The sequence below is a fragment of the Fukomys damarensis genome, unplaced genomic scaffold (genome assembly GCF_012274545.1).
Source record: "Fukomys damarensis isolate Sample0158 unplaced genomic scaffold, DMR_v1.0_HiC HiC_scaffold_9, whole genome shotgun sequence".
NCBI classification, from domain to species: domain Eukaryota; kingdom Metazoa; phylum Chordata; class Mammalia; order Rodentia; family Bathyergidae; genus Fukomys; species Fukomys damarensis.
The window spans coordinates 44,580,422-44,595,927 of record NW_022900921.1 but is presented as its reverse complement, the minus strand read 5'-3'; the positions used below and the strand labels follow the sequence as shown (position 1 = coordinate 44,595,927).

The following is a 15,506-nucleotide window of genomic DNA, read 5'->3' as shown; positions in this document are numbered from 1 at the left end:
TGGAAGCAACGCCCGCGCGCGCGGGTGAGCGAGTGGTGTCTGGGAGCAGGGCTGGCGCGCGTGCTCACCCCCGGTCTTCTGGCTGGGTGGGAGAGCAGGGCGCGTCCACTCCTGCGGATCCGCGCCTGGGTAGTGGAGGCGGAGGGGGGCCCCCCGGGAAGAGGTTGGGGTCTTTTCCTGTCCGCGTTTTCCAAGTTGGGTGCGTATTCCAGCCGGGTGATTCCTGCACCTACCTTCAGTGATGCCTTAGGGACAGTACACTTTGAGTCAGAAAACCTGGGCTTTGAGTTTTTTGCTCACTTGTCTAATACAGATTTATAACATTGGCTCCACTGTTCTTGAGTCGGTCAATCTTGAGTTTAGATTTTTTTTTTTAATTACTATGTTCGTTCGAGAAAAGATATCGCTATTTGCTAGGGAACTCGTCCTACACATGCTGTTTTTTCCCTTAGGGCAACAAGTTGTATTTTCAGTTCGTGTCTACTTTTGCGAAACAACATCGTTAGAACTGAGTTCTTTCTCTGTGAAAAACAACCAGGACCCAAAGGGGGCTCTTATTTCTGTTCCTTCTAAGGTCACATTAGCTGTAGGTGTAGCACCATTAACTCCGTACCAACTTCCTGTGGTTAATTTTTTAAAGTTTCTGTTGCTACTAAGCCAAACAGTCCTTTTTCCTGTACTGTACCATACTTCTGTTTTGTGCTCCATTTTGTGTTTTTGGATACAGTTTGGAATTCAGCTGCAAAACGAGGACAGAAAAGTGATTTTGGGTTTGGCCAATTACATGAATGCGAATTGGTCACCAGTGGAAAGGTGAAGAAGTGGAGACTTTGGGACACATTAATTGGGGGAGAGCAGAGAAATGGGCAGGAACTCTAGGAACAAGGGAGGGTGGGGTAGGACATGGATGAAAGTGATCTGCTAGAACTGGATGGAGAAGAAGAGACTGAAGAAGGTGGCTCTTTGAAAAAGCACCAAGACTGGGTCTGGAACACTTGTGGAGGAGTTGGTGGCAGGCAGTGGGAATGAGAGGGAGTACAGATGTCTGTGGTGACCTTGAGCCAGGCACAACTTTTGGTCCTAACCGCAAGGGAGTGGCAGCACACCTGTCGTTTGTGTCTTTGACGAAAGATACAAGACACACAGGGCATCACATAGAGAATAGGTAGAGTCTTGCAAAATGATAGATTTTCAGAGAAAGATAGAAAATGCAGCATGAAAGTAGTTAGGCCCTATAAGAGGATGTTCTACCCTTTTGAGCTAAAGTTTGAAGCCACAAGTTTGTATGGGTTTTGTCTGTTGCTAACAATTAAAAAATGAAGAGAAGCCGGGGATTTAGCTCAGTGGTTCTGCTGCCTGCTCCACAAGCTCAAGGACCCGAGTTTGATCCCCAGTACAAAAATAAAGGGGGGGACCCACATCTTTGCTTTTTAAATAGCCCCAGCCACCTGTCTCTCAGCCTGCTAATGTCTAACTTTCTGCCTAACACAGTTACTCCAGTAGCTACAAGTCTTCCTAATTGTTATGGTAACGTAGTCATGTTTCCACAAGGCCCATGGAATGGCCTGTCAGGTTTCACACAGTTCCAAACACATCCTATCCACTGTTGCCAAGTTGAGTAGTTCTGTCAGCAAAAAAAGGTTATGGTATCATGATTCCCTGATGCTGGGTGTACTCATTTTTGGGTGTTCACACATCTTACTGCCGCCAAGTAATGTCTCTGCTCAGGGGTAGAAAGGCTTATGCATGTTGCCTGCACATAAAGGGCTTGTGGTCCACTGGAAGCAGTAAACAGAACTTTTTAGACAATATGGTTTGGATTTGGCAGAATTGCATATACATGTTCTGCTGAAGCATAAAGGCGGGGAGTAAGTACTACAAGGTTGTAAAGATTAGCTTGACCAAGATTGGTAGACATTGCTAAGTCGATGGCATAGTCAGTCTTTCATAAGTATTGACCTTACTGCAGATATTGTGAGTAATAAACATGATATTTTTTTAGCTGAAATCTCAGTGTGACTAAGAATGGCACTGAGACTCCTTAAGCAGTTTTGTACTGCAGGTCAAATACCAACAAAGCTTAGAACTATGTTTGGAGAAAGGAACAAGTTGCGGGTGGGCAAGTTGGTTGTAGAAGAAATCCCTGACCTTGGTGTTGCATCCCTCTAGGGGCCAGCACTTGGGAGACTGAGGCAGAAGGATTGCTGCAAGTTCAAGGCCAGCCTAAACTACATAGAGGCATTGTGTCCAAAAAAAATCCCTGACCTTAGTGAGATCACATAGTAAGAGATGTACATTTTATATTGGCAGAACATGGTAAATATTAGTCTTTTTTTTTTTTTTTTTTTTTTTTTTTTAGACAGGGTCTCACTATGTAGTTGAGATTGACCTGGAACTCACTATGTAGCCCAGGCTGGTCTCACAGCAGTCCTCCTGCCTCAGCCTCCTGAGTGCTGGGATTACAGGCGTGCACCACCACGCCTGGCCTAATATTAGTCTTTTATAAGTGAATAATAAATTATTGATAGCTGTAATACTATATTCATAAAATATTATTTAAAATTCTCTAGTGCCCAAAAGTGAATTGCATTTATTTTCAAATTTTCCTAACTCCACCCTAGCCCACCATGAGCACATTTCTGTTCTGCATAATGACTTTAAAAGTATAAGATACTTACATTCTTGTTTGGTATATTATGTCCCCTGCTACTGATTCTATGATTTTTCTTATTAGGTCACCTCAGCTATAGTCTTGGAAAATAGGCCAGTTTTCCACATTGGTTTAGTCACATAGAAATTCTTTTGTTGGCTGTCACTGCTTTGATGCTGTAGCTACAGAAACTGGTTTTCAAACAAAACAAAAAATGGTAGTATTTGTCTGGTGAGGCAGAGAGACCTGTAAAGAAATTACAGAAGGTGTGTGAAAAGAGTAGTACCTAAGAGGCATTGCTAACATTGGCTACACAAGAAGCCAGTAGAAAGCCTTACTTACTTGGAGTGTCAGCTGAATCTTAAGGTCTGCCTGGAAAGTCTCCTGAGGGAAAGAAGTGAAGTGCGGTAGCCCTTAAGACACTGAAAAAAAGCAAACTTGAAAGTTCATAGGATTCTGTTATCAGAACTTCGTGATTTGTCGCCTGAGTTAATCACTGCTTTAAATATTTCAGCACTCGTTTCTTTCAAGAGAATGTTGAGATCTAATTTAAGGAGTTTGTGTGAATGGAGGAAAAATAGTGCACTGGGCTCAAACATCACTTTGCTAAGTTTGAAGCTCTTGGCCAAGTCAGAATTTTTTACATTAAGTTTTTAGCCTTTGACAAGGCTGTTAAGAGGAACACAGAAATTTGAAAAGGGAAATAACCACAATTTTATATTTGGCACAGAAAGATTTTAAAATATGGGTAATTTGCATTGCTAAAAAATACTATGCAGTATTTGGTAGGTTTATGATCATGTGTTATGCGCAGTAATATTGTGTTGACTGAGACAAAAATAAAACAAAAACTGTCTCTCAAGCACTTTGCTTCCTAATGTTGAGATCTATATATAGGTCTCTTCACTTGGGAGAGATTAAATTGGTAGCAATCAGGGCACAGCAAAAAAATCCCAAGCGCTTTTTCTTCTCTTTTCTCTCTCTTTTTTAAAAAATTGTGTGTGCGTGTGTGTGTGTGTGTGTGCGTGTGCATGTGCGCACGCGCGCACACATGTGCTTGCTTTCTCTTTTCCAATACTTTGACTTTCTGTATCTTCCATGAAGAAATTCACTTGGAATTTGCTGTTCCATGCCATTTGAGGCACAGTTGTACAACACGACTTGAGCAGGTGTGTACTGTGACATTGGCCGGAGAGGCATTGATGCATCAGGAGGAAGGGTAGAGCTAATTACAGCATAACAAACTTTATGCTAGGCTCAGTTCTTTAAAATACTGTAATTTCTTTTAACTCAGTGAGGTTAACTTTCCAGGTGAGGTTTCACAAAAATATTACAGGTGCTTTCAGATTAGGGTGTACTGATACAGTTTTTACTGTTAGTATCCATTCCCTCACCCCGCAGTCTTAAGATATTACGTGTTCAGTAATCTCAGTTAATCTTCCACTTTCCATTCATTTATTTATTCAACAAAATACCTTTACATATATCTTAGTCATTGACCAAGCCAGGCCAGTTGACATTCAAATACACACACACACACACACACACACACACACACACACACACTCATATTCTTATTTGTTTATGGTGCCTTTTGCAGAGCTGAAGTTATTTTTTAAATAATTTTATTGGTACATTTTAGGTATACAATATAATGACATTAATCATTGGAGATTTGTGCCTTTACATAATACTATCTTTTTTTTTTTGTACCGGGGATCAAACTTGCATCCTTGTATTTTCAAGGCAGGTGGCAGAACCACTGAGCTAAATCCCTGGCCCTATCTTTGTATTTTTTCCCCATTTCCTGGGACCCTCCCTTTATCTCCTCCACCCCCGTTTACAAAGACTGTTTCCATTTTTTCATTTTCTCATATTAATTCCACTAACTTTTTTCCTTCCCTCATCCCTCCTTCCCCCTCGTACCTTTTATTCCTATTTCACATTATCTGTTATATATTTTGATCCTTATTTACACTTTCATTTTCTCACACATTTTTATGATGCTTTCACAGCCTGGAGAAGCTCCCTTCCTTAGTTTAGTAAATTTTCCGGTCTTTGAAGAAGTAGTTTAAATATGTCTCTTGAGCTGCGTGCAGTGACACATGCCTGTAATCCTAGCTAGCACTTGGGGGCTGAGGCAAGAAGATGGCATGAGTTGAGGCCATCCTGGGCTACATGTGACTTCAAGGCCAGCCTGGACTACATAGCAAGACCCTATCTGGGGGAAAGAAAAAGAAAAAAAAAAAATGTGTCTCCTGGGGAACAATTTCTCTCCACTACACAAAATTATTCTTCACTTCTGTAGCTCTTTGTTGCTCTACTTTCTTATTAAACAAGCATCCATTTAGCAGAACCATTCTCATCCTGATTTTATAGCTGAAGAAACATTCTGAGGAATCAGTTTGTCCATCCACTCAGGCAGTGGCTGAGGCAGATGGAGAGCAGGTCGGTGGGGCTGTAGCTGTGTCCCCTGGGAGGAAGGTACAGGGAAGATACTGCTTTGGAGCTGGGTCTACAGACCCTTACAACAGCTCTTCCGGGGCCCATGTGACACTGAGCAGCTGGTGAGGATTTCCAGGCCCTCAATGACAGAATGGTAATACAGTCCTTTCTCCTTCAAGTGAGCTGTTTAGTAGAAGTGACAGTGCTTCAAAGTTGCTTCTCCTCATTAACACAAAATGAACATAACTGTCATTATAGCATGGGAACAATTTTGGAGTTTTTAATAGAGATGAGAACACAGGGACGCATTAGGCTTTTTATTTTAGTTTTGTGCTTTAAATGTCCACACAATTTTTGTTAAAAAGGTTTTTAGCTTGTAAAGTATCTGTAAATGGTGTAACTTATCATAATTGTTTCTATACCTGTCTTCCTTACCACTAAATGTTAATTTTTCTAAAGGCAAGATGTGCCTGCTGTCCTGTGTCTGCCCAGAGATAACCTAGTAGTTTACATGAGGGACACTTTTTGGCTCTGGGCAGGTGACAGGATCACCTTGCAGACAGAAGCCACCACCAGAAGAGTGCCTTTCTGGCATTTCATTAACTCAGTCCTAGCAGTGTGTTAGATTAAGTTTCCCCTAAATTGTCTGAAGAGTGTTTAATACAGTTTCATTGTAATACAGGGAACATTATGTGCATTTTCAGTTATTATTTGGGTGTGCACATGGTACAGAATTTCTCCTGTGCAAAGTAAGACTCCAGCTCATCACTGTGCTGCGGCCACTGGCCCTGCTTTCCCAAGGCAGCATAGCTCCAGTCTCTTGAATCTCCTTCTGAGGTCAACTGTGTTGATAAGAGCATTTAACTCCTTGGGGATTTTAAAGGACAGTGGTGCTATCTACAGTTTTACCTGTTTGTTTTTTCCTGTCTTGAGTACTAACTTGTGTACACACACTATAATTTATAGTGCTCTGCTTTTCTTCTGAGGTTCTGGGATCAAACACTCAGGCCAAGTCAGCTCCATGAAGTTCCAGCAGTCTTCAGCCATCTGGATGGACATGCCAGTGATAGGAAGAAAGAAACAGCTGCCACAGACCCATAGTCTCCAATCCCCGGACCTGAATGTGCTCATACCCACTGGCTTCTAGAACTCTTCCTCTTCTAGTCACACAGAATGGAGGATTTCTTGTGCCCGTTTACCTTTTTATCTTCCCTCTAACATAGGAAAGATATAATTTTAAAATCTCTTAAAGTGAGACTAGAACAAAAGTCTTGGATTTTTGAGAAACATTAATGCAAAGCTTGCCCCTGTGTAGAAACTATTTTATACCATATCAGAGTTATATGAAATCTCTGCAGTGATGTTTGGGGAATCGCCTTACTTATTTTTGTATTATTTACCCTAGACATGACATCCGTCATTACTTACTAAGTAAATATCTTTCTTCTGTTCTAACGTTTGGGCTTCTCGGTTGTTTTACCACCATCAGTAGGAACATTAGCCAGGCATGGCTTTGGCCTTGGCTGTGCTGGTTGCTAAGCTACAGCCTGTTAGGTGCCCTGTGATCTTGTTGTGGTTTTTGTTGTTGATGTTGTTGTTGTTTTGGTACCAGGGATCGAACTCAGGTCTCAGGCAGTGGAACCACTGGGCTAAATCCCTGGCCCTCTTTTTGAGCTCTAGCTACAGTGACCAGCCAGACCTGTCAGTTCTCCCCTTTGCTTCTTGCATCCCTTCATCTGCAGCCAGTTGTGCTTCCTGACAGTTGCTAACTGCTGCTTGGGAGGGATCTTCTCTTTCATGTCACAGAGCTGCTATCTCTGAGTGTGTGGTGCTGGGAATTGGATCAGCCCGGTGGGCCCTTTATATTCTAAGCAGGTGCTCCACCACTGAGCTACCCACCTAGCCCCCACACACACTACTCTAGTCTATCCTTCCTTTCTTTCTTTCTTTCTTTTTTTTTTTTTTTAATTTTTTGGAGACAGGGTCTCACTTTGTAGTTCAGATTGCTCTGGAACTCACTGTGTAGCCCAGTCTGGTCTTGAACTCGCAGCAATCCTCCTGCCTCAGCCTCGCAAGTGCTGGGATTGCAAGAGCGCACCACCACACCTGTCTTAGTCTATCCTTTCTTGAACTTCAAAATGGGATTAATTTATCTCTACTTTTATTGAAAATTTCCTAAGGGAGAAAATTCGGTCTCTTGATTGGGTATTCAGAAATGCATGTTGAAATTTAAAGATGATAAGTACATTTAGAGTCTCGAAATTACTGTTGCTTTATTTTGATTTCCTTGTCTAGTTGGCCTGAAACTTTTGTGGGGAAGGGAGGAGTGAAAACAAGTGGAGTTTTTCTGTATGAAGGCATTTTTCACAGGAGCTTCATCCCTTAGGCAGCACATATGTTACAGAATGAGAACATAAAGAAGCTGCCTGTATTTCTTCTCCCTCTGCACTTTTGCCTCCTGTCCTGAACACATCTTAAGTACCTGCTGCAGTTGGTGGTCCGTACCACCTTGTTTAAATCTAGAGCTGACCTCATTGAGAGGTCTTGGAGGAGTCTAGAATTATCAGGACAGTTAATTTGTGACTTTGTTTTTGGTGTTGTGGTTTGACGATGAGAATGCTTACTATGAAAAAATGCCTACTATGGTACTTTCTTCTCAGAAAAAAACATTGCCAAGGGATGGGGATTTGGCTCAGTGGTCTCCTGCCTTGCAAATGCAAGGGCCCGAGTTCAATCCCCAGTACCAAAAATTAAAATAGGAAGAACCATTGGCAAAATTAGATACATCATTGTGTTTGTGTATAATGTGTGAAGTTACATTCCTCGACATGTAATTGCTGTATCAGAGATACATGTACTCTTAAATTTTTTGATAGCCATTACACCCATAGGAGAGTGTAATAATTCACTCTCCTCCCCCGAATTGTTCCATGCTTGGTGCTGCATGCCTATAATCCAGCTACTTGGGAAACTGAAACAGGAAGATCACAAGTTCACCGCAAACCTGGTCAACTTGATAAGAACTTGACTCGATTTTTTTTTTTTTTTTTTTTTTTAGGGCTAAGGCTGTAACTCCATGGCGGAAAGCTTACCTAGCATGTGGGAAGGGGTTCAGTCCCTAAATACACCTCCAAAAAAAAAGAGTCTTGCTATATCCTTATGAATATAGTGTCTCAACCTTTGGTCTTTATCAGTCTTACAAATAACATGTTTTCATTTGGACAAGTTTTCACATGTCTGAACTCCCATTTGTTGAAGGGCCAGGGATGTAGCTCAGTGGTGCCACGCCTGCCTGGCAAGCACAAGGTCCTGAATTCAGCTCCTGGTACCAGGAAAAAAAATTAATAAACTCCATTTGTTGAGTAATGACTGCTAGTGGGCACAGAGTTTCTTTTTGGAATGATGAGAATGTTACATAACTGGATGGTAGTAATATTTGCCCAACCTTGCCAGTCTACTTAATATCCGAATTTTTTGTTTTAAGTAAGTTTGTTTTTTGTGGTATGTGAATTATATCTCATGCTGCTGCTTGAGAAACGCTTTTGTATTTTGTTTTGTGCAAGCTGATTTACTCAGGTTGGCCTGGAACTTGACAAGGTCCTCCTGCCTCAGCCTCCTGAGTGCTGGGATTACAGGCATGTGCCATCTGCACCTGGCTCTTTTTGTTTTGTTTTGTTTTGTTTCTTTGTGTTTATTTTTGTTTTTGTTTGTTTGGTTGGTTGGGGTTTTTTTGGTACCCAGGGACCTTGCACTTAAAAGAAAGGGTGGTGGCACCACTGAGCTAAATCCCCAATCCTCTTGTTTTTTACTACAAGTTTGGTTTTTCAATCTTAGAAATAGTTTCTCTTTTTTTTGTTTTTGTTTTTATTTTTTGTTTGTTTGTTTGTTTGTTTTTGAGACAGGGTCTCACTGTGTAGTTGAGACTGACCTGGAACTCACTGTGTAGTCCAGGCTGGTCTCAAACTCATAACTAGTGATCCTCCTGCCTCAGCCTCCCAAGTGCTGGGATTACAGGCGTAAGCCACCACGCCCAGCCTTTAGAAATAATTTCAAGACTTTCTCTTCTTTCAGTCGGCTGTGGAACAATTTAAATCTCAGTAAATATAACCTGTGACACTAAATAGTGTTCTGCTTTCTGGGGGGTATTCTTGGTGATTTATTCTATTTTTTTTGTAAACGTGATCAGTCTGATACTTTGTTTTTGTTTTTGAACTCTTTTTTTGGTAATTGATATTTTTCTTGAAAATTGCGTGTTTTATCAAAGTTTTTTAAGATACGTGTGTTGATGAGCAAGCGTAGTACTCAGCGTTCTCTTAACTTTATTCTATGTTCTTTATATTAATATCGTTCTATTTTCTTACAGGAACAGGAAATATAGTGGTCATTATGGTTAGTCACCCAAAAGGACGAGAAATTTTGGAACTGGTACAAAAAGGAATCCTAGTAAAAATAACCATACAGATTGGAACCAGTCATGTGCAGCTTATTGACAGTCATCAGCCTTTTGTTTTTGCGTTCATCACTGTAATGATTATCTCATTAGCCTCACTAATATTTTACTGTGCACAGTATTTCTTATATACTGGCTCACCATTTAGAAATCAGGTAATTATGAAAAACAATTAATTGTGCTTTTAATAGATGGTTCATAAATTCATCCTGTATATTGCCTGAAATTATATGTAAAGATACTCTTAATTTCATTTTCACTTTTTAAGTATTCAAGTGACTTTTGAAAATAGCTCTTTAATTGGAATGTATTAAATGTTCTGCCATGTGGGAATTAGATATTTTTGAGTCTTGATCACTTTGTACACTTTGTCCTTTTCCAAACAGAGAAATGACAAAATGAGACGAGTGTGCCTGCCCCGCTGTAGGCCTGGTCCTTAACCGGACCTAAAGGTGGCAGAGAGGAGGGGGCTTGCTGTCTCCGGCAGAGCAGCTGTCAGACGCTTCCTGGCACCATACCTAGGCCGGGCACATCTCTTCCTAGACTTTAACATAGCGAGTGCGTGTTACACCTATCCTCAGCTTATTCCTTTCTCACTGATACTTAAACACAGGACTTGATTTCTTGGGGCTGGGTGCACGTCTCAGTGGTAGAACATGTGATAGTATGTAAGACTGCCTGGGTTTGGGCTCAGCACCACAGGAAAAGAAGTGAGTTTTCCTTATTTTCAGTGAAGTTGTTTAACCTTCCTTTTGTAATATTTTTTTTCTTTATGCTATAATGGATGACTTTTTAAAAATAGTGACTTAAAATTTTTAGTAATAGTATTTTCTTCCCCAAGAGCTACAGAAAAGAAACTAAGAAAGTTATTGGCCAGCTTCCACTTCATACTGTAAAGGATGGAGAAAAGGTAATGTTTTCACACTGTTTCATGGTTAAACTAGAGGATGAGTTTTATGTTTTAAGAAACACTTTCCTTCCACACGCAGTGCATAAGCAGGTGTGAGTTTGAGCTGACTTCCACGTAGGTATTTATTCTAAAGGAAGGCTGGCAGAAGCATAGTGGGTAAAGACCTCCCGCAGTGTAGCTACTTGTTACATCTGGCTATCTGTATTTCAGTAAGTTACATTTTATTTAAAATTAAGTTTCTCGGGACTGGGGATTTAGCTCAGTGGTTCCGGCATCTGCTTCACAAGCCCAAGGGCCCAAGTTTGATGCCCGGTACCGGGAAATAAATAAATAAATGAATAAAATAAAATTAAGTTTCTCAGTCATTCTAGCTAAGGTTCAAGTGTCTAATGTTTCAAGTGTCCATTGTGGCCAGTGTGGCCGTACAAGACAACACCAATATCACCATCCAAGAAAGTTTTGTCTGTCAGGTCTGAATAACTAAAAAACCTATAGAACTTAACGTTTAAGTGGTAGACCCATGATGCCTTGCATCCATTTCTGTTGAATCTGAGACTTTAAGTCTGTTCTCTTGGATTCCCTTAACCACATGGGGAGAATACTGAGGGTGGTGGGAAAAGGTATTTCAGGGAGGCAGGTCAGGATTGAGGATTGAACCCAGCTCCTTCTGGGAGCTAGGCCAGCCCTGTACTGGTTAACTACATCCCACCCCTTTTTTATTTTGAGATAGGGTCTTGCTAAGTAAGTTCCCCAGGCTGCCCTCAAACTTGCAATCTGTTTGCTTCAGCCTCCCTAGTATAATACCTGGGGTTACAGGTGTGCAGCACTGCACTCAGACTGAAAAGTTGTTTAAAGTACTTTTTAGCTAGGCAGAGTGGTGTGTGCCTATAATCCTGGCACTCAGGAAGCTAAGCCAGGCAGATCATTGAGTTTGAGGCCTGCCTGAACTATAGTGTGAGACCTTGTCTCAAAAAAAAAAAATCAGGGGTTGGGGATTTAGCTCAGTGGTTCTGCCACCTTGCTTTGCAAGTACAAGAACCTGAGTTCAATCCCCAGTACTAAAAAAAAAAAAAATTAGGGCGAGGGATTTAGCTCAGTGGCACCATGCCTGCCTCGTAAGTGCAAGGTCTTGAGTTCAATTCCTAGTACCATAAAAAAAAAAAATTTTTTTTTTAAGGGAGCATTTTGACAAGGTCCATCTTGAGACTTAAATGCTCAGTTATACCAGAGATTTCAGTGGTTTTGGGATAGGACCAATCTCCACTCTAGAGGCACTACGGATTCTTAGAGGTCCAGCTGTTGCTGTGCACTGGCGCTTATTCTTTTGTTTGAGACAGGGTCTCACTGTGTAGTTAAGACTCCCCTGGGACTCACTGTGTAGCCCAGGCTGGTCTGGAACTCACAGTGATCCTCCTGTGTCAGCCTCACAAGTGCTGGGATTACAGGTGTGCGCCACCACTCCGGGCTGTGATGGGCTGTGGGATTGTTTTGATATTTGTTCTATCTTACTAAATTTTTTTTGTTTTGTTTTGTTTTTTGAGACAGGGTCTCACTATGTCTTGAGACTGACCTGGAACTCACTATGTAGCCCAGGCTGGTCTCAGAACTCACAGTGATCCTCCTGCCTCAGCCTCCCGAGTGCTGGGATTATAGGGGTGCACCACCACGCCCAGCTATCTCACTAAACTATTGAGATTTAGAATATTCCACTCCCCCTCTCCAAAAAAAATGGAAACTGCACTTAAAAACTTCCTCAGGCCAGGGATTTAGCTCAGTGGTACCTCCACCTGCCTCACAAGCACAAGGTCCCAAGTTCGATCCCCAGTAAACTCACTATGGCCCAGGCTGGTCTCAGAACTCACAGTGATCCTCCTGCCTCAGCCTCCCGAGTGCTGGGATTATAGGCATGCACCACCACGCCCAGCTATCTCACTAAACTATTGAGATTTAGAATATTCCACTCCCCCTCTCCAAAAAAAATGGAAACTGCACTTAAAAACTTCCTCAGGCCAGGGATTTAGCTCAGTGGTACCTCCACCTGCCTCACAAGCACAAGGTCCCAAGTTCGATCCCCAGTACCAAAAACAAAAACAAAAAATTCTTCTCTAACATACTGGATTAAAGTAAAACTAACACACTAAATTACAGACATTTGATTTTTATAGATTGGGAGTTTAATAATGATTCATGTAATTTATTTAGTATAAAATACTCTTAAATTGTCTTGGTCTCTACTATCCTTCCCTGGCAACTCTGACATTGTGGTACAGTTGAATTGTAATAATTTGTGTATGGTACTGACATCCTCCATGCAAATGTTTTGAACAGAAAAAGCAATAAAATAAAAAATCACTTCTAGTGACTTAAGATTGGCATCTGATTAATAGATCACCAAGGGTCATTTGGGAGTCCCCAGCTAGAACCTGTGGCAAATTCTGCAAAGTTCAGCGAAGCAGAGGTACTTGACAAGTATGTAGTTTTGTGTTCCTCTTGGAACATGCCTCCCACTCTCCTTAGCAGGATGTCAGAGTCCTTAAATATGAAAACACAAAGATTCACATATGTGTAACTTACTGAATCAAGTCTTTTGAGCACATAAGTAAATTGATAGCTTCTTCCCCACTAGCACATTCTTGAAAATATGCTGCTAAGGGCTATTTTATTTTTTTTAAGGTTGTCAGGGTAATAGTTTTTTTTAAAGAGGATTCCTAAATGATCCATTAGGTGTATACATAGATTTTCTGGCAATTTTACATTTTAAACTGGTACAGAACAATGTGTTTTCTGCAGTCTGTATGTTAACCAGTTCCAGAGACTGGTGTTCATATTTTCTTTTCTTGGGTACACAGAGTAATGTATAAACTTGAAAGCCACCATTCATAAATTACTTCATTCTTGCAGAGCATATGATCACTGGCAGTATTGACTTTTGTTGTAGCATAACAGTTCAAAATGTTATAATTTTAATAGTGTTTGATAATATTACTTATATACAAAATAAAATTGTTACTGCTTTCTTGTTAATATGTAGTGTACCTGTCTAAATATACTATTAAGTGATTACATAAGGAATGTATAGCTGTGTTTCATAAAATGAACTTGCTGAAGTCACTGGCACATGCACATGATTACAAGTTCCTAAGTCATTAACCCAGAATTCTGGCCTGTCCTGGGTCAAAGGAACACTGTCCCTGCCTGCTTTGCTTGGTGGGCCAGGACCTGCTGGCGTGTAGATCTAGGGATTACCTATAGAAGTGGGGACTACTGTCCCCAGTGGAAAGGTCTGTCACCCATAGATTCTTAAAAGTGGAAATCTTGTTACAAGACTGCTTCTTCCCATGATAGATCTTTCGCAAAAGAGAAGACCAGGAGATTGAGGGGTGGGGGGAATGATGTGTTATGCACATACACAAACTCCCTACAATGAGTGCTATCATATTGTACTGCACAATGTATTAATAAGACAAAACAAAAAGACTGCTTCCTCCTCAGCAACCTTTATTTGTACTTTTGTTCATTCGTTAGATGGAAAATTGTGACTTTTTCTAAATGGCAATTCTTTTGTCACTAGTGAGGTATTTGCAGAGAAATAGCCACTTGTATTTTCTCATTTGCAAGTTGTATCTTTAGCAAATGTAAATTTCTTTTTAGTGATTCTAGAAAACAAGTAGCTTCTTAGTTCTCTTTATAATGTTTTATGTTTGAAAAGTAATTTATTTTGCATTTCTGTATTTGCATTTCTGCAGCCTTTAAAGCATGAACACTTTTAAAAACTCCAGAACATCAGCCTAGTTCCTGTCTTATTAGACACAGAATGAAATGTTTTCCTCCCGGGCAAGATTCTTTTTTTTTTTTAATCCCACATTCTTTAGATAACCTCTCAAGAGTAGATGGTACTTTTAGGTCATTCCAGAGGAGACTAGAACCATCATTGTTTTAGTCAGGATTTGGCACATTCACCACGAATGTAGTGTATATCGGGTGAAGTAAGCTTTCTCTTCTTTTTCAGGGTGTTGATGTTGACGCTGAGAACTGTGCAGTGTGTATCGAAAATTTTAAAGTCAGCGATCTCGTCAGAATCCTACCATGCAAGTATGTTTTTTTTACCTGAGACTTTAACAGTTGTCTGACAAACTTCAGGATTCTGAGGTCCATGTCTCTTATGACATGGAGAGCTTGCTCTCCTGGTTCAGCATGTCTTTCAGAAGAGCCTTGGGCTTTCATATCATTTTAACGTTTTTAAAAATAGCTTCGTATGGAGGAATCAGGTGATCACTAAGACACATCTTTGTCGTAGATTAGCTTGTAATCTTAGGAACAAGACTTCTTTGGTATCCTAGGAATTCACTATAAACTTGGTGAAGCAGAGTGTGCTGTGTTGGGAGTGGGAAACATGAAGGAGCTAGAAAAGAGGCTGGGCCCAGCCAGCAGGAAGTGGGTCTGGAGAGCAGTGATTTGGGCTTGGGTTTTTTTGAAGTTGGGTAAAATAAATACTCCGCCCTCACTCAGGTTACAGTAACTCAGGCTCAGTTGTAGCAACAGTAAATTACAGTTTCCTTTTTAATAATGGCCTACTTCGCTTGATAACTTTTTAAAGGAATTGCTTTGTTGGCAGAAATGTTTTTGTACAGAAACTCATATATTTCAAGTCTGGCCTATTTTAATTAAATTTCACACCATTTAGAAGCAGAGTCCCAAGTTAGTGTACTTATGACTTGCTTTGCTTGTACAATATCTTAATATATATGTACTTTATAGATAGATAAAATTCTTGATGACACTGTGAAGGATATAAAGAATAAAGTGTCAGAATAAGAGAGTAAGTTTACTGAGTAAAAGTTACTGGCGTAAATCTACAGGCATTTATGTGAGGTTGGTGTGGTGGAGACTGGATGAGTTGGGGTCAGTGCAAGTGAACCATGTCCTGTAGCAAGTCATTAAAGTGGAAGATAAAGGGCCAGGGCCGGGGATTTAGCTCAGAGGTTCGGTGGCCTGCCTTGCAAGCACAAGGACCCGAGTTCAATCCCCGGTACCAAAAAAAAAAAAAAAAA

The 15,506-nt window shown here is 40.7% G+C and overlaps 1 protein-coding gene across 1 annotated transcript in view; it reads left to right on the top strand.

The window, feature by feature from the left end:
• Window positions 1-9,347: 9,347 nt before the first annotated feature.
• Rnf149 (ring finger protein 149) overlaps window positions 9,348-15,506 on the top strand; it is a 9,340-nt gene continuing 3,181 nt past the window's right edge. The window contains exons 1-3 of the mRNA XM_010637140.2: window positions 9,348-9,700; window positions 10,387-10,455; window positions 14,465-14,547. Of these exons, the coding sequence (XP_010635442.1) occupies window positions 9,422-9,700; window positions 10,387-10,455; window positions 14,465-14,547 (431 nt within the window). The 5' untranslated portion in view covers window positions 9,348-9,421. The remainder of the gene's footprint in view (window positions 9,701-10,386; window positions 10,456-14,464; window positions 14,548-15,506) is intronic.